General features: G+C 51.9%; 1 protein-coding gene across 4 annotated transcripts in view; it reads left to right on the forward strand.

Annotated features, from left to right (window-relative positions):
* PPARGC1B (PPARG coactivator 1 beta) overlaps nt 1–25,076 on the forward strand; it is a 119,069-nt gene that overhangs the window by 85,800 nt on the left and 8,193 nt on the right. For 3 of the 4 annotated variants that reach the window (XM_070374616.1, XM_070374617.1, XM_070374618.1), the window contains 8 exons: nt 5,849–6,064; nt 10,002–10,118; nt 11,986–13,099; nt 14,014–14,050; nt 14,570–14,643; nt 15,816–16,599; nt 19,689–19,764; nt 22,194–22,315. In XM_070374616.1, the coding sequence (XP_070230717.1) occupies nt 5,849–6,064; nt 10,002–10,118; nt 11,986–13,099; nt 14,014–14,050; nt 14,570–14,643; nt 15,816–16,599; nt 19,689–19,764; nt 22,194–22,315 (2,540 nt within the window). The remainder of the gene's footprint in view (nt 1–5,848; nt 6,065–10,001; nt 10,119–11,985; nt 13,100–14,013; nt 14,051–14,569; nt 14,644–15,815; nt 16,600–19,688; nt 19,765–22,193; nt 22,316–25,076) is intronic. The other variant, XR_011464862.1, reaches the window with a different exon arrangement.

Below are 25,076 nucleotides of genomic sequence, written 5' to 3' on the forward strand. Positions count from 1 at the left end.
TGTCTGACTCTTTGCAACCGCATTGTCTGTAACCCACCTCTGTCCATTGAGTTCTCCAGGCAAGAATACTGGAGTGGGTTGCCATGCCCTTCTCCATGGGAACTTCCTGACCCAGGAACAGAATCTGGGACTCCTGCATTGCAAGCAAATTCTTTACCATCTGAGCCACCAGGGAAGGAGTTGGATTTTCCCCAAGATTATTCTAACCTATCAGTACAAAAATTATCAGTAACCCATTTTACAGATGAGAAAAGTGATGCTTAGAGAGGTTAAGTAACTTGCCTAAGGCCACACAGTTAGGAAGGGTCAGTGTAAGTTTACTCTAATGCAGGAACCCAATCCCCTCGCTGTTGTGTGAGGATCAGCAGGACTGCGGTCTGGTTCTGGCTCCATCCGGGGCCTCCATTCTTTCTCACAACCATGGGGCAAACTGCGCTCTGCTATTCCCTCCCTCAGAGTGGGGCCAACTTCCAGGAAATGCTTTCAGGTTATAGAGAACTGATGAGCAAGAGGGATTTGGATGCTGCCTAAAGACCATCCCTGATAGCTCAGTGGTAAAGAATCCGCCTGCAACGCAGGAGACCCTGGTTCGATTCTTGGGTCGGGAAGATCCTTTTCCCGGGAGAAGGGATAGGCTACCCACTCCAGTGTTCTTGGGCTTCCCTTGTGGCTCAGCTGGTAAAGAATCCGCCTGCAATGTGAGAGACCTGGTTGGATCCCTGGGTTGGGAAGATGCCCTGGAGAAGGGAAAGGCTACCCACGCAAGTATTCTGGCCTGGAGAATTCTGTGGACTGTTATAGTCCATGGGGTCGCAAAGAGTTGGACACAACTGAGTGACTTTCACTTAGCAACTTAAAGACGATCCCCACCTAAACTGTACAGGCCCTGCCTACTCAGAGACTGGCCAGACCCACTAGTAAGCTCCTGCCAGGAGCCTACGATGTGCATGAAATGGCCTCAGACACAAGTCAGCCTGGTGTGGCCCTTGGGCTCTTTGCATAGCAAGGAAGGCAGAAGAATCTTCAGAGATGGTCAGGACTGTGGTGGAACTCTGCGTACACTGCCTCTCTCCCCTTCATTCCCTGCATTCCATAACCTGCGCCACCCATCACACCCCGGTGCCCCTCTGCGAGGGTGATTACATGATCGGTGCCTGATTCCTCCTCGATCCCCTCTCCACCCCTGGAGCTTGGGGGCTGATACAGCACTGTAAATTGTCATGGTCCCAGGCTGTGCACAGAGACCAGCACTTTCTTTATTTGTTAAATAATTAACAAATATTTCTGTGAATACATCCTTCAACACCCAGCTCTCACGTTAGCTCTTCCTAACGCAGGTGGTCAGTCACTTCCTCTCTGGGCTCCCATCCTGTGCATGCATGTGACCTTCAGAGTTCAAGCTCCTTGAGGGCAAGCGTATTTTGTTCCTCTGTGAGGCCCTTGCACATTGAATTGAAAAGACTCGGTCATAGGTGTTGAATGAAGAAACTGATTGCAATGTTTTCTTTCCTGCCAAGGACCAGACATGACCCATTCCAGAGTCCTTGATGGAATTCAGAGCCCAGAGGTTCTAATACGCCTCCGCCACTGACTGGGACAGAGTCCTCACTTGACCAGTGGCAGTCGTATAGGCATGCTGCCTTGAGTCAGAGCCATGTTCTCACAAGTCAGGTGGCACCATCGCTATGGAAACAGACCCAGAGAGTGGAGAACAGCTATCTTTACAAGAGCTGACAACTGCCCCCGGAGGCAGGGACAGTACCTTCTGTTTGTGTGCCCAGAGTACTGGGGCCAGGGCCACCGTAGGCTAAACTTAGTAAACATTTTTGGAGGAGGCAGGCGTTTGGTTTTGTCACCATGTGCTGTGTGGCCTTGGGCTAGTAGCTCCTCCTTGTTGCGCCTCAGTTTCCCCAGGTGAGAAATGAGGAAAGGGCACGGATTAGATCAGCGGTCCTTAATCTGTTATAGGGAGAGAGCCACTGGGTCCTTTTAGACTCTGTGGACCTACCCCCAGAAAAAAGGAAGGGAAAGTGACTTCCTGGGTTTCCTGCACCCCCGTGAATGGGGGCAGTTTCTGAGTATTCTTCTGGCCCTGGGAGCCTGAACTCTGTTCTGTTGTCTTTCCCTCAGGCCCCTCTAGATGCTCAGAGTGAAGGTTCTCCCTCTGGTTTCTTGAAGGTTCCTTTTTCTCCAGCCTCAGAGCGCTCAGGAAGATTGGGGGTGGGGACGAGCCTATTAATATCCGTTCCTCAGCTGATTAACTCTCCATTAATTTGCACTCCGTTTCTAAGCAGAACTGGGAGAGCTGAGCTAATGGGCCTGGGAAGAGGAGAGGGGCGGCCTGGCTCCCTGTGATGTATTATCCTGGGGTACTGATGGGACCATGCCGAGGGCAGGGCCGGACTCTCTTCCCTGACCCCACCTGGCTGTTCCGAGCTGGAGCTGCTAAGGGAGGGCTGAGGACAGAGTGGGAAGGCCTTCTGTTAGTCATTTTGTAACCTGCTGGGGCTCCTTGGCGGTCTCTACCATCTGGTATTCATTTCAGCACCATGCCGAGTACCTAGTAAGTCCTTGACCATCCTCCCTACCCGCCTCCCAACTTGCTGTGTGATCTTGACAAGTCTCTCCTGGACCTTCATTCCCCCCACCCCAAAAAAGAATGGCAAATAGGCTTCCCTGTGAGTTCCAACCCAGATGATCCACAGTGTTGCCTGGAGGGTTGTGTTAAGAAAGGGCATGGAAGGAGCACTGGGTGGGGGCATGAGGGATGGGACCCACAAGCTGCATGTTTGACTTCCCTGGTCACTGTGTGACCCCCACAGGCCCTTCCAGCTCTGATACTTGTGATAATTCAGAATATCTCTGGGCCTTTTTCCTCTGGCTGTGAAAGCCTGACCCCTCCTTCCTTCCAGTGCTGATGACACTGAATGACTTGTGAATCACTTCCCTCTGGAATGGGTTCTTTGAGACTAATCTCCCCAGTGGTCAGAGTTCATTTTTGGTTCACTCATTCTTCCATTCATCAAGTCTGCCTGGAGCCTCCCACGCCCCAGGCACTGAGCTAGGCCAGGAACAATTCACAGAGCCCTTGTGTGGCTGCCTCCAGACCGGCCTCCCTAGTAACCCTTGGAGGGAAACTGACTGGGGACCAGGTCTTCCCCCAAAGCTTCAAGGCTTAGAAATGGGAAATGACTTACCCAAGGTCACCCTGTCAGTGGTAGAGTGCCCCCCAGTCAACCCCAAGAGTAGTCCTTGAGCCCCATGTCCAAGATCTTAACTCCCCATCAGGCTGGACTGATTGCTCTGGAAACACAGGTTTGGGGGTCCGGCCTGTGGATGGGGATTGGGGCTGCCCCTTGAGCTCTTTTGCATTCCTGAACTGGAATTCCTGGACCTGCCCTTGGACCTCCATCCTGGGGGCCCAGGTCAGGCTAACCTGAAACCTTCCTTTGACCTTTCTTTTATTCTTAGCTGTCTTGCAAAGTCACAACCACATTTGTTCTCTTCTCCCCATGTCCCCCTTCGAATTACTCAGCTGCTGCTCTGGCTGCAAGGCCTGAAACAGATTTAGTACAGCCAAAAGGCCGTCACGGGATGTGTATTTCAGATGAACTTCCTGAAGAAAGGATAAACAGCCTGACCTGGGATGGGAAAGAGCGCTGGTTAAGACATCATGTGACAGACAGGCCTCCTGCCAGCACAAGCCCAGTAGCTGGGCTTTACTGAGTGAGACGCTCAGTGCCTCAACTGGAAGCAGGGTGATCTCCGTGCAGGGCTGGTGAGCTGGGAGTGTGCGTGCAGACTCTCGTGTCAGAGATCTGAGACATCAGAGAAGGAAGCCTGTCAGTTCATCTGTGTGTGCTGTGCTCTGTGTCAGCTCTGCCTCTGCCCCGGATTTGCTGTGTGAATGAATTAAATGCACCCAGGACATGTTGGTCAACCTCCATGAGGCTCAGTTTCCTCAAATGCAAAATGGCAATTAGAATAGTACCCCACCCCCCTTTTTACGCTATCTAGGTTTTTCATAGCTTTTCTTCCAAGGAGCAAGCATCTTTTAATTTCATGGATGCAGTCACCATCTAATATGATAGTGGACTTTTTGCTGACAAAGTTCCATAGTCAAAGCTGTGGTTTTTCCAATAGTCATGTATGGATGTGTGAATCGGATCATAAAGAAGGCTGAGCACCAAAGACTTGATGCTTTTGAACTGTAGTGTTGGAGAAGATTCTTGAGAGACTGTTGGACTGCAAGGAGATCAAACCAGTCCATCCTAAATGAAATCAATCCTGAATATTCACTGGAAAGACGTATGCTGAAGCTGAAGCTCCAATACTTTGGCCACGTGATGCGAAGAGTCGACTCCTTAGAAAAGACTGTGATGCTGGGAAAGATTGAGGGCAGGAGAAGGAATCGACAGAGGATGAGATGATTGGATGGCATCACCGACTCGATGGACATGAGTTTGAACAAGCTCTGGGAGATGGTGAAGGACAGGGAAGCCTGGCGTGCTGCAGTCCATGGAGTCACAAAGGGTTGGAAATGACTGAGTGACTGAAGAACAACAACCCCACCCCCACAAGGGTTATTGTGGCGTTTACCTGAGGCAGTATTTACGAAGCCTTTCTATTTCTTTCATCAGCCAAACCCTTTGTCCCTGGTCTTGGCACTAGGTTTTCAGTCTGCCTGGAATCGTCTTTCCTCAGCTCTTTGCCTGGCTGGTACCTTCTCATCTTTCAAGCCTAAGTTTCAGTATTAGTTGCTCAGAGCAGCCTTCTTTGACTGCTGTAAATAGCCTATAAATCTTTACCGCATTCTTATTCTGCATCACAGCTTCCTTTTATTTTTTTTCCCAGGCTTTCTCACTCTCTGAAATGATCTAGTTTTGTTTCCTTGTTTAACTCTTTTCTCCACTGGAGGGTAAACTCCGTGAGCTACCAGTCTGTACCACCAGTCTCCAGTCATCGCCAAGCACATAGTAGTATGTATGTGTTAGGAGAAGGAAGAGTGGGGAGGGGAGGGGAGGAACTGCCCCCGCCACAGCCATCGTCATCGCCCTCACCCCCCACCACTGTCATCGTCACCTTCACTGTCACCGTCATGCTTATGGCAGGAGTCATAGTGGCAGTGGTAACAGTGGTGGTGATGGGAGTGGTAGTAAGGAGTGCTTGTTATGTGCCGGGCCCTGTGTTCAAGCATCTTACATATATTTACTTAGTCCTTGACAATAGCCTTATGAAGTAGGTCCTGTTGTTACAGTTGGTAAATGTGAGATCTGGGATCCACCCCAGCTCCAGATCCCAAGCTCCTAGCCACCACACTAACCGCCCTGCCCATCCATGAGTGAATGAGGCTGTGGGCCCTGGGAGCCCACAGGGGCATGGCAGCTGTTGTCCTGTTGCTCTGCTCGTCACTGTCACGGTCGAACCTTGAAGCTTCCAGTCTTTCCACCAGCTGTCTGGGCCCCAGGGTCAGAGAGGCTGACCTGAGGCTGCCAGTGGCATAGACCAGCCTCGGTACTCTGTCCAGGAGTTTGGACACAGGAGGCTGTGGTATGAAGAGATGTCCTTGGAGGAAGGGATGGGTGTCCCCTGATTAGCATGTGACCCTAAGCCAAGGCCCTTCCTGTTACCACCTGCTACCTGCTCGAAAATCTCTGATTCTTAGAGTCCATAGCGCATTTCTTTGGCATCTGCTTTCCTAAGAAACTGGGAAGATCTGAGCAGGTTTGGCGGGAGGATGATGGCGGTGGTGGTGCAGCTGCAGGTACAGAGCAGATTTCTATCCAAAGTCGCTGAGCCCAAGGCATTGGCTAACCGTGTCGCCTCTCTGCCTCTCTGCTCGCTGCAGATAATCGACAGTGAGAATGAGGCCCTCCTGGCAGCGCTCACCAAAACCCTGGATGACATGCCTGAAGATGTTGTGAGTCTGGCTGCCTTGCCAGCCCTGGATGATGGAGACACACCCTCCTGTGCTTCTGCATCACCCATCCCCTCCTCTGCGCCCCCCAGCCCCTCTCTGGAGGGGCCCCCTGCCTCGGCCCCTGAGGTGGATGAGCTCTCGCTGGTGAGAATCTGTTTCCAACTGAAGTGATGGTGGTGGCCTGAGATGTGGTGTGTGGTTGTAGGGGTGGTGGGTGCAGGGAAACCAGCTCTAGGTCCTGCAGGGATCTCTGTGCATCACCGGCAAGGGTTCAGGGCAGACAGCCTGGACTGGTGGTGGGCAGCCTCCCTGGGCTTAACCTGCGACTCTGTAGGCCCTTTGGGATTTCATGGATTTACCCTAAGTGTGCGTTAAACCTTGAAATTAAATGCAAATATTTTCCACAGACCCTTGGTGGTTCAGACGGTAAAGAATCTGCCTGCAATATGGGAGGCCTGGGTTTCATCCCTAGGTTGAGACGATCCCCTGGAGAATGGAAGGGAATGGAAGGGAATGGAAGTATTCTTGCCTGGAGAATCCCCATAGACAGAGGAGCCTGGCGGGCTACAGCCCATGGGGTTGCAAAGAGTTGGACATGATTGAACGGCTGACTTTCACTTTCACTTTTCCACACATATACACACAGTGAAAAATGCAAGCAGGAAGTATGGAGAGTTAAAAGCAAAACCTCCTTACCCATCTCATAATGGCTTTTTCTTTCCCCAGATGTAACCATGGTTACTGATCTGTTGTGTGACTTTCCTCTTCTACTTTTTTTTTTAACGACAAAAAGGAGCCTCCATTACACACAGCCTAAACCTTGCTTTTCTCAGTGAATTGTGTGGCATGGAAACTTTAAGATGAACAGAGGTAGCTCTGTTTTATCCTTTTTGTCAGCTGCATAGTGTTCCCTCATAAGAAGGTACCATAACTTCTTTAACTAATCCTCTGGTTGGAGGATATGTGCATTGTTTCAACTCTTTTATTGTTCCATTACTTTAGACTGTGTCCTTCACCAGGAGGAAGTGGATCCATTCCTAGAAAACAAATTCCTGGGTCTTAATGTATGTGGTTTTTCAGTTTAGACAAGTACTTCTAGCCTGACCTCCAAAGGGGTTGGACCGGTTCATACTCTAACCAGCAAAAGTTAAATGCTACCTGAATCCACGTGGAATGTGGAAATGTACACATGGCATTGCAGGTTTCTGGGGAGAAGGTCTCAGCCTTTTCAGATTCCAAAGGGATTTCAGAGGTTGCCAAAAGCAGTTGCTCTTGTCGCAGGCTAAAGGTGCCAGAACCCCAGATGTACTGGCTTGTGAAGTCCAGCTCATCTGTCTGGGGCTCCTTACCTCATCACTGGCACTCCTAGGGCTGGTGAGACTTAGCTGGAAAGTCAGGGCCTGTTGGAGGTGGCAGGGATCTTCGGTCGTGGAGAGTTAGAGCTGGACAGGCCCTTGGTGATCATAAAGTGCACCTCTGGGGAAACTGAGGCCCAGGGAGGTGAGGGCCTCTCCCAGGATCACACAAGTTGACGTGCCAGCAAGGGCTAGAACCCAGGTCTTCTGATTCCTAGTCCAGGACTGCTTTCCCTCTCTCCTGCTGACTTCATGTTCCCCAAAGCAGTGTGGAACATTTAATTAGCACCTGTGCGTGCCAGACTCTAGAGTGTGTTCAGTCCCATGTTATGCTCCTGCTGATGAGGGTCGAGCGTCCTTTCTGATTAGAATCAGATCTCTTGGGTTTGAATCTCAGCCCCACCAGTGAATGCTCTTGTGCCTCTCTCTGACTCAGCTTCCTGGTCTGTAAGGTGGGGTTAATAGTAGTGCTTATCTCAAAGGCGGTTGGGAGGAGTACAGCAGATAATGTAAAGCACTTAGAACAGTGCTTGGTACAAAGAAATGGCTCAATAAATGCTATCTAAGTGATAGTCACAACCGTCAGCCATGGTGTTAGTAGTAGTAGTAGTAGTGGAAAAGTGAAAAGTGAAAGTGAAAGGCACTTGGTCATGCCCGACTCTTTTCTACCCCGTGGGTTATACAGTCCATGGAATTTTCTAGGCCAGAACACTGGAGTGGGTAACTGTTCCCTTCTCCAGGAGATCTTCCGAATCCAGGGATCGAACCCAGGTCTCCTGCACTTAAGGCAGGTTCTTTACCAGCTGAGCCACCAGGGAAGCCCAGTATTAGTAGTAGTAATACTTTGTGTGTGTGAGCACGTGTGTGCTCAGTCACTCAGTCACGTCCGACTCTTTTTGACCCCATGGACTATATAGCCCACCAGGCACCTCTGTCCACGGAATTTTCCAGGCAGGAATACTGGAGTGAGTTGCCATTTCCTTCTCCAGGGGATCATCCCGACCCACGGATCAAACCTACATCTCTTGCGTCTTCTGCATGCCCGGTGGATTCTTTCCTACTGCACCACCTGGGGAGCCCAGTAGTAATGGTTGTGGTAGTAACAAGAGGAATTCTGAATAGGACTCTGCAGAGGAGCCACACCTGAGTAGAGAGGTAGAGAGCGACCCCTGCTGGTCGCCAGTTGGTTGTTCCCCCTCACGCCTTGCTGTACTTCTGTTTCAGGCGCTATGCTAGGCACACAGGACACTTGCCATCTAGACTCCCCACATTCCAACATAGTTCTAGAAAGGCCCTGAGAATTTATACAAATTCTTAACCTGGAGTCATGGGTCCCAGAGAGTCCACATGCAGAACCCATGGACCTCTGCATACGTGTGTGTTTTCTGAGGCTAGCAGCTTCTCTCGTATCCTTACAGGGACCCCTGAATCAAAAAAGACCCAATTATTTAGTCTGCCTGCTCCTGTTTTACACACACACATGCACACGCACATCCATGCACACTCACAACCTTGGAGAAAGCAAGGCCAGGAGGAGAAAAGGACTCACCCAAGGTCTCACAGTGAGTTGGGTTGAACTGGGTTAGAACCAGGTCCCTTGCTCTGGTATGACCATCTTTTCCTGTCCATGTCAGAGAATCACAGACATGCACATGCTGGTTTGGGGTCTCGGTAGGGTCGTGTGGCTCCTCTAGCTCCTAGGGCAGTGGGAGTGGCCTTTTCTGTGGTTCCCGGGCCCTTGGCAATCCCACTGGGGGGTCATGTCTCCTGAGGAAACACTCAGTGCTAAAACAAAAACCTCTCAGCTTCCTGACTTGTTCTCAGCTTTGGCTGTGGTAGGATCACCGGCGAAACCCCCAGGTGCGCTCAGCTCCCTGCTTTGTTGGCTGGAATACACTGAGCACCTTTCCTCTGGGTGTAGAAGTGTGAAAAGCTTATCAACTTTTATAGAAAAATTATAAAAGCCAGACAAGCATCAGCTTAGGATGCTTCCACTCGTGTGAAAACAGCTGGCTTGGTTGGAGGTGATGTGTACATATATGCATTCTTGTGTTGTGTATGTATATATTTCTGAGTCCCACCTCAGGAAAGGGTCACAAGAAGGTGGTTAATAGCAGTTGTCTCTGGGACCTTGGACAGGAGGGAGACTAGCTTCCCGTTGTCTACCCGTCAGTATTTGTGGTATGTGTATTTTTTACCATTTCCAAGTATTACTTGTTAAGGTAAAGAATCAATTTTCTAAACAATATGATTAAACAAAAAGAACAGAGGAAAATCAGCTAAAATCCTACACCAAAGAAACACTGTGGGACCTCACCATCCAGACCGTGTATGTGTGCATGTGTGTACTACAAGTGTGTGTAGAGAGTCCCAATCAAGTGTGTGCATCATATTTCAGTGGTAGCGTGGGTAGACATCACCCGAGATCTGTCTGGGTTTCTGAAGATCATAGATATTTCTCTTGGGTTACTCACTCTGAAAAGGACTTAACATTTTACTGGGATACTTGTGTCTGTTTGGCATTGCTACACAACCTGCTTTCTGTACTTAGTGTATCCTAGGCCATTGAGTGCCCTCCCTGTGGTCTTCCACGCTCCCACGATGATGGGGTCAGAGTGTGGTCATCCTGGGGGTCTGGCTCCAGGCCGAGCTTCTCCCTAAGCTGTGCTTCCCTGTGTCTCTGGCTGTAGCTCAGCCCTGGCTTCTCCCATCTGCTCCTCCTGCAGCTGCAGAAACTCCTTCTTGCCACGTCCTACCCAACCTCGACCTCCGATAGCCAGAAGGAAGGGACCGCATGGCGCCAGGCAGGCCTCAGGTCCAGAAATCAGCGGCCTTGTGTCAAGGTATGTCTACACATGCCCCCAAACCCACCCAGGACTCCTCCAGGAGGGTCTCTGGGCAGGGGGTGCACCCTTCCACTCTTGTTAGAGGCCGTCAAGTTCAATACATTCATAGTTCACTCTTTGCTCCTCACACAACCCTTGTTGCTGATGTGCTGGACACTACTTGAAACCTAGGCTGGTCCGGGGTTCTAGATAGAGCCCTGGACTTTTTCATGTACAGTTGACCTTGAACTACATGGGTCTGAACTGCACAGGGCCACTTCTACGTGGATTTTTGTCAGTAGTAAATATTACAGTACTGCAGGATCTGAGTTCATTGAATCCATAGATGCAGAGGAACCGTGGGTACTGAGGACAGACTATATCAGTCACGTGAATTTTCCACTGTGTGGAACCCCTGTCTGGTTCAAGAGTGAACTGTAGGGGCTTCTCTGGTGGTCCAATGGCTAAGAGTCCACGCTCCCAATGCAGGGGGCCCAGATTCAATCTGGTCAAGGAACTAGATGCCACATGCCTCAACTAAAACCCAGCTCAGCCAAATAAATAAATATTAAAAAAAAAAGCCAACTCAACCTCAGTGTTCCAGGCAGTCTTAGATGTTGAGTTACAGCTGGGACAAGGAGGCTGTGGCCTGCCCTCAGGAAGCTTATTCTAATGAGGTGACAGAACCCAGCATAATATCTTTGTTGGTACCATGGAGACCACAAGGAGGAGTTTGAATTTCTCCTGGGGGTGGGGCGCATCAGAGAGCTGAAAGCACCATCGTGAACACCCAGGAGGGAAGCAAATCCTTTTCCCTCTTTGGGCTCCATCTTCTGAGACCTCCAAGGAGGGGTTTCCAAGGTGACTTCCCAGTGTTCCTGTTACTCAGAGCCTGCACTCAGCCCTTCCTCTTGTTCCTAGACACTGTTGCAGTGTCAGGCAGACTCAGGAGGGCATCTTTCTCAGATCATAGCTCAGTGTAGGAGCCTGTCCCCTCCTGGTCTCCCCGAAGGTGGGGGAGGGGGGGACCCTCTCCCTGTGCTCCCTCCCTACTTGCCCTGGCTGGCCTCCCCAAAGAGACGGCCATCCCTCACATCAAAGAGGCGGCAGCTAAGCCCCTCTGTGAGCCAGCCTGCCCTCTGGGAGGTTCGGAAGCATTGCCGGGGGAGGGGGCATGAGAGACAGCAGGACAGCTGGCCTGGGCTCAGCAGAGAGACGGTTGCTCTGGGGGTGGAACCCCTCTGTAGAAGAGTGAAGGCAGAGAAGTCTGGAGAGGGCAGTTGGCTGGGGCCACGTTGCAGAGCACCCCTGGCCAGGGGCTTCCCCTTTACTACACGGGCACTGGAAAGCTACTGATTTTTTTTTTTTAAAGAGGTTTATGAAGGTGCCGTTTACATACCATAAAAGGCACCTGTTTTAAAAGTATGATTCAGTGATTTTTAATAAACTTACAGAGTTGTGCAGCCATGACCATAATCCAGTTTTAGAACATTTCCATCCTCCCAGGAAGATCCCCAGTGTCTCTATTTACAGTCAGTCCCTGTTCCCACGCCCAGCCCCAAGCAGCCACTAATGTACTTCTTGGCGCTCTCACCGAGGGCTCCGCGCAGGGGAGCAGGGTAGTCAGAACAGGGCTTTGGCAGTAAACCTGGAAAGGGCGGGATCCATAGCTGGGGTCCCTGTTAGGAGGCTGGCCGCTCCTTCATCCTCATCCCCTGAGTGCTGTCAAGTGCCGGGTTCTGTGCTGGAAGCCGGGGATGGAGCAATGAAACCCAGCATGATCATCCTGGAGAGACAGGCTGGGCCTGGCCAATGGTGCAGCTGTGGGCAGCGGGGAGAAGCCGTGCGGGTCTCCCTCCTCACTGTGGCCTCTTTCCCTCTCCAGATGGACGGCCCCCAAGACAGGAAGGCCCCCACGCCGCACCCTCAGAGCCGGAGCTGCACGGAGCTACACAAGCACCTCACCTCGGCACCGTCCTGCCCCCGGGCTAAAGCTCTGTCCCCGGATAGAGGCCTGCAGCCACCACCATCCTTGAGTCCCCGGCTCCCCACCAAGGAGGATGAGGAGGCGGGCGAGGACTGCCCAAGCCCCCAGCTGGCTCCAGCCTCCCCCGGGGACTCACCAGCGCTGGGCAGGACAGACCCCAGCGCCCAGGTTTCCCAGGAGGACATGCAGGCCATGGTGCAACTCATCCGCTACATGCACACCTACTGCCTCCCACAGAGGAAGCTGCCCACACAGGCGCCAGAGCCAGCTCCCCAGCCCAGCAGCAGCCCCGCCAAGCAGGTCCGACCCCGGCCTCGGTCCCAGCACCCTTCCAAAGCCGCCTGGACCGAGTTCTCCATCCTGAGGGAACTTCTGGCTCAAGATGTCCTCTGCGATGTCAGCAAACCCTACCGCCTGGCCACACCTGTCTACGCCTCCCTCACGCCCCGGCCCCGGCCCAAGGACAGCCAGGCCTCTGCCGGCCACCCGGGCCTCATGGAGGAGGTGAGGGTCTCACCTTCATCCAAGAGTTCAGGGCCCAGACCCAGCCTGCGCCCGCTGAGGCTGAAGGTGAAAGGGCATGTCAGCCGGTCGGCCAGGCTGCAGCCGGAGGAGGAAGAGGAGGAAGAAGAGGAGGAGGAAGAAGAAGAAAAAGAGGAAGAGGACGAGGAGGAATGGGGCCGGAAAAGGCCAGGGACCAAGCTGGGGAGGAAGCCGGAGAGCTCTGTGTGCCCCGTGCGGCGTTCCAGGAGACTGAACCCCGAGCTCGGCCCCTGGCTGACTTTCACCGATGAGCCCATGGTCCCTGCAGAGCCCCAGGGGCCTCTGCCCTCGCGCTTGGCCCCCGAAGCCTATGATGTGGAGGGGGAGCCTGGCAGCCCCACTGATGAGGACAGTGGCCAAGACCAGCCGCTCCTGCGGGGACCCCAGATCCCGGCTCTGGAGAGCCCCTGTGAGAGCGGGTGTGGGGATACAGATGAGGACCCCAGTTGCCCGCGGCTCTCTTCCAGAGGTAGTCGGAGTCGGTGGTCCGAGAGAGGGGGCGGGGCTGAGGTGTGGCAGACCCCACTGCACTGGAGCCAGGAGCTCCAGGTTGGGCGAACCCCTCTCCCTCTCTGGCTCTCAACTTTCCTTCCTGTATAATGGGCTTAGCTGGGCAGACCTTCAGGAGTTACCTGAGCATCTCTGAGTTTCTCATCATGCATGGGCCAGGCTCCTTAATGAACAAGGAGCAAGATGCCGGCGTTCTTGGGGCTTGTGTATCAGTGGGGGAGACAGGCAATCATAAAGTGAGCAAGAAAGGAAAGTATTTACAAATTGTGATAAGTCCTCTAAAGAAGACTTCCTGGGTAACAATGTGATGGACGGTGTGAGTCTCTAAATTCAGCTCCACAATGAGGTTGAATTTTAAATGGTAACAAGAGTGGGGATAATAATACAGCAGTCATCTATTTTATATTTGCTCTGCCAGGCTTGGTCTATGATTTAATACAGATTATCCCCATTGATCCTCATAGGAAACCTATGTGGTGGGTGCTGTTGTAATTCCTGTTTTAAGACATGGAATAAAGGCACAGAGGTGTCTAATGGTTAGTCAGCTAGTTAGTCCTGCATCTCTTGGGGCTGAGGCCACAGATGCTGGCCTTGGAAGCTGGAATGCTTCACCATACGTGGTATACTGATTGGCCATAAGGGGTCGCCCTAGTACCCATCAACGCTGCCAAAGCAGTAGCCCTGCCAGCTGTAAATGTCTGCTGAGTCTGGGGGAATGAAGGTTTTGAGCTGTTCCTGCTTGTCCCTAAAAATGGCAGAGGCTTTTGGGTCACATGCCTGCTGTGCTTGGTACCAATGCAGTTCAGAGGGAAACATCCTCTCTAGCAATGCCGTGTTGAAGAATCTTATTTTTCTCTTTTGTCTTCTTTTCAGACTCTCCCAGGTGCCTCATGCTGGCCTTGTCGCAAAGGTAGATTTCTGGGAATTGTTGACTTATTATTCCGTGAGACCTTATCTGGTTGGGTGTAGGGTGGCTCATTGGCCCCTGAGCCTGATCCTGTCCCCACACACCCCTGCCCTCATTACCATGTGGGGTTCTCAGGAGCTGGGTTTCCTTGGTAGGCAGTTTGGTTTTAGAAGCTGATCTCTGCAGGCCTAGGAGATGGAGAATTTCATGGGGAAAAGCTGACAGTGCTGTGGCTTTGGGCAAGTGTCTGCTCTCTGGGCCTCAGCTGTTCCGTGGTAAATAAGGAGGTTGACAATGATTATCCTGTCTCCACTGCCCTCAGATTTCTCTTGTGTCTCCTAAAAGCTGTATAGCTTTGAATTCCTCTAACAGCCAGGATGGGGATTCTCCTGCAAATTCTCCCCAGGCCTCACTTTCGTGGGCTGCAATAGCAGGATCTGTCACGCTGTGCCCTTGCCCTCCTGGCGTGCTCGGGGAGGTGGAACCTGCTGCTGACTGGCGTCTTTCCGTCCCGTCCTCCAGCCCCACCGGTGACCCTCCTTTTGGCAAGAAGAGCTTCGAGCAGACCTTGGCGGTAGAGCTCTGTGGCACGGCAGGTAAGCTAGGGGCTCAATGGGGAGGTGCCCTTGGGGAGGAAACACCTCAGGGAGTAAGGGGGTACCCCAACAAGCCCTCCTTGCCACCACTGCACAGGCTACGCTGGATCTTGAGATTCCCATTGAGAGAGTTATAAGGAGAGTCAGGACCCAGGTTCAGCTGTTTGGCTACCAACAGTTGGCACATGACCTGATGTTAAAAAAAAAGAGAGAGACGTATGAGACACGTATCTTCCCCTGAAGCAGCCCGCAGTCCTATGTGGGAACCAGATTCACACCATGACAAGTATTGTTTGATACGGGCTTGTTCCAAAGACCTTGCAAGAGCTCTGGGAACATAGAGGAAGGGACAGTATGGGGAGGGGCAGGATGAGGCCTGAGAAGATGCAAGGGTACCCAGAGCAGCAGGCATTTTAGCTGCGTTTGCAGGGTGATAGAAGTGGAGGAGACAAAAACAAGACAGAAGGGTATTCTTGGGAGCAGAATTGGCATGAGCACAAAGGCACAGAAAAGCGGAGGTACAGGTGCATTGGAGGAGACCGGCCACATGGTGGTGCTGTGGGGCAGAACTGGGGGCCAGGCAAGAGCAAACATCAAAGGCTAAGAGGAATGTCGGGCTGAAGGGGTTCATGCAGTTCCTCAAGGCTCCAGGAGCCCCAGAAAGGAAGAGATCGCTGGCATTTTGGCAAGTTCCCTCTGGTACCCGGGTGAGGGTGAAGGCTAAGGTCAGTTGCAGGACCCCCTAAGGTCACTGTGGTGGTCAAATCCAGATGGGAGGTTTTGGCCTGTGGTACCTGCCACCTCTGTACCCTGGGAGACTTCAGAGGTATTTGGGATGACCATTTGGGAGGGCTTGTGGAATGATGGAATGTGGAGCAGGAAGCAGGAAGAGAGATCTCAGATAACCTGGAGGCTTCTGCGAGGCTACAGAAAGGATGGCAAATGGATTTCATCACATGCCAGCTCCGAAAAACTGTTGACCGACTGTATGAGATGGAGCCCCAGGCTCCGTCCAGGCTCAGTCAGCAGCGCAGTGATCGATTAGCGATGCCTGCCTTCCACTGGGTCTGGGGAGTGGTGACACGCATGCTGTTTCTCTGCCCTCCCAAAGGAGGGTTTCAATGCTCCTTGGAGAAATGATCTGTCTCACATTTTTCCTCTTGCTTGGGTAGGACTCACTCCGCCCACCACGCCTCCGTACAAGCCTACAGAGGAAGACCCCTTCAAGCCAGACATCAAGCACAGCCCAGGCAAAGATAGAGCTCCCACCCCAGAGGGTCCCCAGCTCGGGGCCACCGCCGAGGCTGCCCACAAGCTGCCAAAGAAGCACCCAGAGCGGAGCGAGCTCCTGTCCCACCTGCGGCATACCCCAGCCCAGCCAGCCTCCCAGGCTGGTCAGAAGCGCCCCTTCTCCTGTTCCTTCGGTGACCATGACTACTGCCAGGTGCTGAAGCCAGACGGCGCCCTGCAGAGGAAGGTGCTGAGGTCCTGGGAGCCGTCTGGGGCCCACCTGAAGGACTGGCCCCAGCCAGGGGCCCCACGGGCTGAGGCTCAGGCCACTGGCAGGGAAGAAGACGGAAGCTGTGATGTTGGTGCCCCCACCAAAGACAGCACGCTGCTGAGAGACCACGAGATCCGTGCCAGCCTCACTAAGCACTTTGGGCTTCTAGAGACAGCCTTGGAGGATGAAGACCTGGCCTCCTGCAAGAGCCCTGAGTATGACACTGTCTTTGAAGACAGCAGCAGCAGCAGTGGCGAGAGCACCTTCCTCCTGGAGGAGGAGGAGGAGGACGACGATGAAGAAGAGGACTCGGGGGTCAGCCCCCCTCGCTCTGACCACTGCCCCTACCAGAGCCCACCCAGCAAGGCCAGTCGGCGGCTCTGTCCCCGCAGCCGCTCCAGCTCTGGCTCCTCATCCTGCCGCTCCCGGTCACCAGCCACACGGAGGACCTTCAGGTATGGATGGGTGGGTGGCCTTAGGATGGAAGGTGGGCAGCTGAGCACCTCCAGTTCTGAGGTGTCAAGGGAGAGAGGAGCCCTGAGACCAGGGCCACAGCTTCCTGTGTGGCCTGTGTCCTGGTCAGAGGCCCTGGAGGTGGACTCCTTGGGGAGTTATGGGCAAGTCCTGAAGCCAAGCGAAGCCTGCCGTGTGGTCCAGTGAGGAGTGGTCCAGATCGCCTGGCCTCAGGGGAGGAAGAAAACGCACTTGCTGGCCTTTTGTGACCTTATTCATCTGTTTCTGCTTTTATATTTGTAAAATGGGTAGGTTTTTGTGTAAACATATACAGTTGACCTTTGAATAAGGTGAGTGTTAGGGACACCAATCCTCCACACAGTCAAAAATTGTGTATAACTTATAGTCGGCTCTCCTCATCCAAGGTAACTCTGTCTGCAGATTCAGCAACTTCTGACAGTGTGGTATTTACTACTGAAAAAAACCCCAGTGTTGGTGGACCCTCAGAGTTCAAACCTGTGTTGTTCAAGGGTCAACACATCCATACAGTGTAATACCTATGTGACATTTACTTGTAAAACAAAGATTAGCATAATTCTAACTTGTGTTCTAAAAAAACACCAAAAACCCGGCTTTAAAACAGTGATAAGGTTTATTCCCATTTCTCGGTGCTGCAGAGTTGTGCAATCTTCCGGCAGTCAGCCACCGGGTGGGAGAGCTCTTTTCCTTCGCACTGAGATGACGTGTCATGAGCGTTTGCTTATACCGTCTTTGCTCACTGAACCGGACGGTAGAAGGAGCTGTTCCAGAATTCTGTGGACCGCAGGGCAGAAAGAATGGAAGTCTGGCATCTTTTGGTGGAGACAGGTTTCTTCTCTTCCCTAATGACAGCAGGATCTGGTTCTTTGGAGGGTAGGCCTTAGGAGCGTGGGTGCAGGTCCCAAACTCTCTGCTCGAGATGCACCTGAGTGACCACCAGATGGCGCTCCTGGGTTCAGAGCAGTGCAGCAAGCCTGATCCTGGGGAGGCTTCCTTACCAAGCTGGTGGCTGGGCCCCGCCTCCTGAGCCTCAGGTTTTGTAGGTCGCGGGTGGGGGTGGAGAATTTCATTTCTAATAAGTTCCGGCGTAATGATGACATTGCTAGAGCGCTATACTCTGAGAAACAGAATTCAGGTAGTAGAAAGATAACTTTAGAAAAATTCCTCTTTATATTTTCTTATCTCTACTGGTGGCTCTTAATTGAAAATCTGATGAAAACAAAGCTTCCTTTCCCCATTAAAATGTATGCAGACAACTAATTGGGCATTGGATTTTAGGGGACTTCTGGACCACCCCCCCACCCCGGCCCAGACACTAATGTGCTGAAGCCCTGGACTATCTGAAATAAACTATTTAAAATAAACTCATTTTGAGCAATTTCTCTAAAAGCCTGTCTATGTAATAAGCCAGAACAGTTAGTCAGAGCCATCTTCTGTCAGACCTCTCTGAGCCCCCCTTTCAGCTCTGTTCTCCTTTCCCCAGCGGGTCACTTTGAGCTAGTCTGCCTGTGTTCATGTTAGCTGGTTTCTTCTGCAGTGTCTGTTCAGAAGCTACTAAGGTTCTTCTGTTGAAGCACATCCCCCAAGGCCAGAGCTGGAGCTTCTGGCTTCCTTCCCTTCCTGGCCTGTTCAGGCCCTTTACCCATGGGCTTGGCACAAGAGTCAGGGACCTCTCTCAATCACCACAGTTTCTCCTTTTCCTCTTTCTCACTTTTGGGCTAAGTTCAGGCTGGCTTTCACTGGAGAAAGTTAATTGGTTAACTTGGTTCCTACTCAGCTGCCTGGCAGAGCTTGATGGCTGGTCAGTTGGATAAACTAGTCATCAGCCTTCTCCAGACCAGCATTTCTCTACTTTTGCTTCTGCTACCAAACATCAATCAACAGGAAGGCTTTGAGCTGGTTTAACAAGCCCTATAGCACCTTCAAGTCACTCTCAGCTCTTCATGGGGGAAGACTTCCAATGCTGCTGCAAGTGGATAATGATACTCTTATTATATAGCACTTTAAAGTTTGAAAGTCACATCCCTTTCTATTACCCTCTTTGAGCTTCACAGAGGCACTTGAGGGAATCTCAAGTGCTTTTCAACCCCATTTTATAGATGAGGAAACTGAGGCTCAAAGAGGTTCAATAGAAAAATATAGCCAGCAAGTACCAAGCCATTCCAGGGCTAAGCATGTACAGGTATGTTCTGATTTGATCCTCCCAAATGGCTGAGGAGGCAAATACAATTGATTCTCCTTAGTTTACAGATGAAGAACTGGCTTAAGTAGCCGGTCCCGGGTCACCAGCAGAGAGGTAGTAGAATCAGCATTGGAATACTAGCTGACTCTGGAGCCCCTGCTCTCATTGTCTGCTGTGTTCCCAAGGATGCACACGGTGTGTGGCAGAGTCGGCACTCAACCCCCTCTTACATGCTGAGCTCCTTCCCCTCCATCAGCCTGGCCACTGGGAAGAGAGGGCATTGTACAGACAGGTGCCTGGGAGGACGCAGGCATGCGGCATCCAGGGGTTTCTCCAGCTGAGTAGCCCACTGGCTGCCTGGGGTGTGGGGGCTGTGATGGCCAAGGTTGCTGCCTGGCCAGACAGCAAAAGTGGAGGGGGAGCCATGGGTCTAGAATCAGCAGACCTCCCCCTGGCTCTGGCTTCCCCACTTCTTAGCTTTGGGGAAAATTTCATCTTGAACCTGAGCCTTAAGATTTTCATCTGAAAAATGGGGAAGCATGAGACCTCAGAGGATATTTTTTTATCAGGTCAAATACCATAATGAAGCGAAAGGGTCTTTCCACCCCCAGCAGCATAGAAAGGTTCACAGGGATTATGGTTAGCAGTGTGGAAGGCGCGTGTCAATCACATGTTCAGACCCACATGTGGCCCTGGGCGCTTACCGCTGAGACAGAGAGCTGGGCTCCCTCTCCCAGTCCTACCTTCACTGATGAACGAGTCCTAACAAAGCTGAAGAAACATCTCTCGCCTCCTGGAGCAAGTCCTCCTCCCGCCCCACTGTGGTCCCTGCTAAGAGTGAGTGAGTCTGCTTTGCTTGTTCACTGACAGATGTGAGAGCAGAGGGTCGTGTTCAGACGGAACGCCAAGCGTCCGGCATGCCAGGAAGCGGCGGGAAAAGGCCATTGTAAGTGACTTGGGGCCCCAGAGCCCGGAGTGAACGGGGACAAGCAGGGGCGTCAGGAAGTGTGGGGGCTTCAGAGACCCGAAGTGCTTTGAAGTCATCTGGCCTACAGGAGATAGTTGTATTTCTCTCATTTACTAAAGCATAAGGGTCATCAAAAGGCATCAAAGGTGGCACGTGCAAAATGCAGCCAAGGGACTGGTCTGGGAGTGGGGTGGGGTGGTGTGCCATTGGTGAGGATTTAGGGCTCAGTATCAGAGGCTCGACAGGGCCCAGGGGGTGAGCACTGATGAGGGAGCAGAGCCAGCCCTGCTTCCACTTCTGTGTGACCTTGAGCAACTTCCTTGAGCCTCAGTTTACTCATCTGTATATAGGGTCCCCTGGTGTGATCTGGGCTACAGGACCAAGAGAGCCTGTCTCTTCCTCCCTGCCCGACTCTCTAGTCCTCTCCCAGAGTTAGTCCAGAGGCCCAGGCTGTGCCTGGTGGACCTGTTGCAGAGCACCATGCGGGGAAAAGTCATTAGGAAGCTGGAGTCACTGCCCTTATATCATTAGAAAGGAGGGAAGGGAAAGTAAGACAGAAGCACAGACAGACTCTCACTGGATTTCCATACACCCACACCCCGCCCCCACGCACCCCCCCTACCCCCAACACCCGACAACGTGGTACTTCAGGGCAGGGCACGCTTGAGGTGTGCATACCCCGGAGGTGTGCTCACAGCTATCTGCAAGCAGGTACTTAAAACCACATGGAGCAACTTCCTGGGATCCTTGTGTGAGTGCTCAGTAGTTGTGGCATGCCTGGCCCTGTTCTAGGTGCTGGATGGCAGCAGTGAATGAGACAAACAAGGTCTCCACTCCTATGGTTGGGCCAGAAGGGAGAGAGAGACGACAGACTCATAAGCAAAGCAATAAACACTGTAATTACAGATTGGGAGGTGCACTGTGAAATTAATCATGCCACGACTAAGATGTCTGAAACAAATCATGTTTTGACTTGTGGGGAGGGTTTATTTACATGGTCGTCTGGGAGGGGCATCTTCAGAGAGCTAGGCCCCAAGGGATGGAAGAAGCCATCCAAGCAAAGGTTCAGGAGGACGGGGGGCAGAGGCTGGAAAGAGCCTTGTGAGTTCAAGGTCCTGGAGGAGGCGGGTGGTGGGAGGAGAGAGGGGGTGGGCAGGGGGTGGTTGCATTCTTACACGGAGCTGAACTGGGCCACCTTGGGGGACAAATCTAATGCCTGTGACTACAGCAGTGCTCTCTGTGGACCGCCGCCCTCTGAGGTGCATGGCTGGAGAATCGCTGGCCTTACCCTGTTCCGGAGAAACCCTGTCTAGACCAGACCCTGGTGGTCTTGCCCACCAGGAGCACAGCTGGAGTTTCTCCAGCAAATCAAAGGCACTCTTCCGATGGTCATGCCTTTAACTGGATCCAGTCACTAGATGATGGTGGGGGGTTGGGGGAGGTCCCAACCAGGCTTCCATGATGCACCCCCTCTGCTGGGCAGGTCTAGGGGCCTGGCTCCTAAAGGTGACCGGTGTCTACATCAGTTCAGTTCAGTTCAGGTCAGCCGCTCAGTTGTGTCCGACTCTTTGCAACCCCATGAATCGCAGCACGCCAGGCCTCCCTGTCCATCACCAACTCCCAGAGTTCACCCAGACCCACGTCCATCGAGTCAGTGATGCCATCCAGCCATCTCATCCTCTGTCGTCCCCTTCTCCTCCTGCCCCCAATCCCTCCCAGCATCAGAGTCTTTTCCAATGAGTCAACTCTTCGCATGAGGTGGCCAAAGTACTGGAGTTTCAGCTTTAGCATCATTCCTTCCAAAGAAATCCCAGGGCTGATCTCCTTCAGAATGGACCGGTTGGATCTCCTTGCAGTCCAAGGGACTCTCAAGAGTCTTCTCCAACACCACAGTTCAAAAGCATCAATTCTTCGGCGCTTACCCTGGCAAAACCAAAGCTAACGGTGGCTCCACATCCTTATGCCCCGGTCCCACTGTTGTCTTCCCCACCACTCTGACCTGTAGCGACCTGGCCGCCAGTGCTCGCCCTCTAGCATCCTCAGCACCTCCCCCAGTGCCAGAAGAAGTCAGGCTCCAAACAAATACAGAAGCTACCCAGTGTGCAGGTACATTAGTAGCAGTGACTCCCTCTCCTGTCTCCGCCCAGTCTCTGTTCATTCCCTTCAAGTACGCAGTCGCTTCCTTTCGGGCCACCTCCCATCCGATGCTTAACAGCCCCCTCCTCCCATAAGGCAGGTCCTCTGGGATAGCGACTGTCACTGTCCTGTCTCTGACTCCAGTCCCAGCTGGTGTCGCTTGCTCAGCCGGGTAACATGGACTGGGGATGAGGACTCTGTGGGAGCCCGCCATCTGGGGGGCTCTAGGAAACCACCCGAATGACAGGTCCCTCTGTGTCCCCTTCGGGCAGGGCGAAGGCCGCGTGGTGTACGTTCGAAACCTGTCCAGTGACATGAGCTCGCGAGAGCTGAAGAGGCGCTTCGAAGTGTTTGGCGAGATTGTGGAGTGCCAGGTGCTCACGAGAAGCAAGAGGTGAGTCAGGCTCTCACAGAGGAGGGGAGTTAGGGGTGTGCAGAGGTCCCCATTCAGGGCTCACCACATGAAGGTGCCCAAGAAGACTTCCAGGACAAACCTACCCTTAGGTACAGGAGAAGGGGGGACCAGTAACAATTGTGCAGCCCAGGAATCACCGCAAACATGTACTGATATTCTGCTAAAGTGCGAGGCAACTTTCATGCATTGTCTCACGTCGGTTTTCCAACTTGCGTATGACACATGCAGCCTTACTGTTTCTATTGCTTTCCTTTCTGGATGGCGCAGAGAAGTCAACTGAGCAGCTAGTTAGTGGTAGAGCCAGATCTGCAGCCCATGTGTCAGCTTCTGGTTTTCCATCCTAGAGCTGGTATGGGGCTGGCAAAAGCCCATGGTGGCTGAAGGCACACTTGTATTGCACTCTTGGCTGCCAACCCCATGTTATTCCATCCCTCCGTTCCTCTGCAGCTGCAGCCCTGTGTCCCACTCACCCAGGGAAGCAGTGCTTCATCTCTCGGGAGATCTGTAAGAATAGGTTGCATATAAACGCACAACTTAGGTGTCAAAACTTCGTCAGATTTGAAATAATTCTGAAGTGTCTCCTGTTATTACTTGCAAACTGAGTTATTAAGGTTTTAAAATTCTAATTTAATAATGACTTTTAAAAACTTCAGTGAGAAAATAGTTTCTACATAAGAATCATTACACATCTCACATCCCTTATGGTGGCTATGGAAAAGTAACAAATGAGGATGTGGAGAGACTGGAATCCTTGTGCACTATGGGTTGGAATGTAGTGGGTTGGCCAAAAAGTTCATTTGGGTTTTTCCAACCGATGTTATGGAAACCCAAACGAGCCAATAAAAGGTGCAACCACTATGGAAAATAGTATGGGGGTTCCTCATAAAATGAACCATAAAATTACCATTTGACCCAGCCATTCCTCTTCTGGGTATATAATCAGAAGAATTGAAAGCAGGATCTTGAAGAGGTATTTGCACATACATGTTCATAGCACTGGTATTCACAATATCCAAGAGCTGACAACAACTGAAGAAGAATGGATCAGCAAGAAGTGTATGCGTGCCGTGGGATATTAGTCTTGAAAGGACGGGAATCAGTCCTGTCACATGCTACAGCATACATGGGCCTTGAGGACATTATGCTGGGTGAAACCAGCCAGTCACCAAAGGACGCATACTGTGTGATTCCACTCACATGAGGATCTAAAGGAGTTAAACTCATAGACAGGGAAAGCAGAATGGTGGTGGCCAGGGGCTGGGAGAAGAGGATATAAGGCATTGTTGTTTAATGGGTTCAAAGTTTCAGTTTTGCGAGATGAAAAATTTCTAGAGATCCATCTTACAACAGTGTAAGTTAACACAGTGTGGCCCTAGTGGTAAAGAATCCACCTGCCAGTGCAGGAGACGTAAGGGACATGGGTTCAAACCCTGGGTTGGGAAGATCTGCTGGAGTAGGGAATGACAGCCCAGTCCAGTGTTCTTGCCTGGAAAATCCCATGAGCAGAGGAGCCTGGTGGGCTACAGTCCATAGCATCAACACGACTGAAGCAACTTAGCATGCACGTATATACTTAACACAACTGAACCCCCCATACACTGAAAAATAATAAAGGTAGTAAATTTTATGATATGTATTTTTGTCATAATTTGTTGTAAAAAGTCATGACACAAATTAAACTGTTTACGTTCTGTGCAGTCTTCAGGATATCCCATGAAGGTAGCATGTAAAAACAAAGCAAGCAAATTAATCTCTAAGTAGACAGTGCAATTTGTTAAGATTTAAAAAGTACTCAGGAGTCTCTGGAGAAGGCGATGGCACCCCACTCCAGTACTCTTGCCTGGAAAATCCCATGGACGGAGGAGCCTGGTGGGCTGCAGTCCCTGGGGTCGCTAAGAGTCGGACACGACTGAGCGACTTCACTTTCACTTTTCACTTTCATGCATTGGAGAACGAAATGGCAACCCACTCCAGCGTTCTTGCCTGGAGAATCCCAGGGACGGGGGAGCCTGGTGGGCTGCCGTCTATGGGGTCACACAGAGTCGGACATGACTGATGCGACTTAGCAGCAGCTGCAGGAGTCTCAGATATTTAAAGTCAGAGGGTTCCAGCCTTGGCCTTGTTCAGAGAGGTGTCAGGAAACGAAATTCAGTCAAGTGTTTGTGAGGCACTCTACCTGTGCTGAGTGGTAGGATGGTGCTGTCCTTGAGGAGTCTGAGTAGCAGACCGATAGATCAGGATTCATTTGATTGTGGAACTGATGAGTGTAGATCTGACTTTAGGTCCCCCTCACGCTGGCATTCTTCTCAGGCAGGCTTCCCTCATGCTAGCAAAGTGGTTACCTCCAGCCGTAAGCATATCTCCTACCCAGGGAAGCAGGAGTTCCAGCAAAGATATGGCATGGAATCTTTGGGGTTCTGTTTTGGGTGACAGGTTCATGCTTGAACAATCACTACGGCCAAGGAAGGTCACTGTCTTGTGTCTTACCCTGGTGCCCTGAGCCCAGCTGAGCACCGGGTGGTATTGTCAGAGGGCAGGGAGAGAATGCTGAATAGGCAGGCGTGAAGGAGGAGGTGTATATGCAATATCAGCGATGTTAGGGAAGGTGAAGGACAGGTTAACAGCCAAAGAAGTGGCGGCTGAGGGGCTTCCCTGGTGGTCCACGGGTTAAGAATCCACCTTTCAATGCAGAGGACATGCATTCAGTCCCTGGTTGGGGAACTAAGATCCCATAGACCAT

The sequence above is a fragment of the Bos mutus genome, chromosome 7, assembly GCF_027580195.1.
Source record: "Bos mutus isolate GX-2022 chromosome 7, NWIPB_WYAK_1.1, whole genome shotgun sequence".
NCBI lineage: Eukaryota > Metazoa > Chordata > Mammalia > Artiodactyla > Bovidae > Bos > Bos mutus.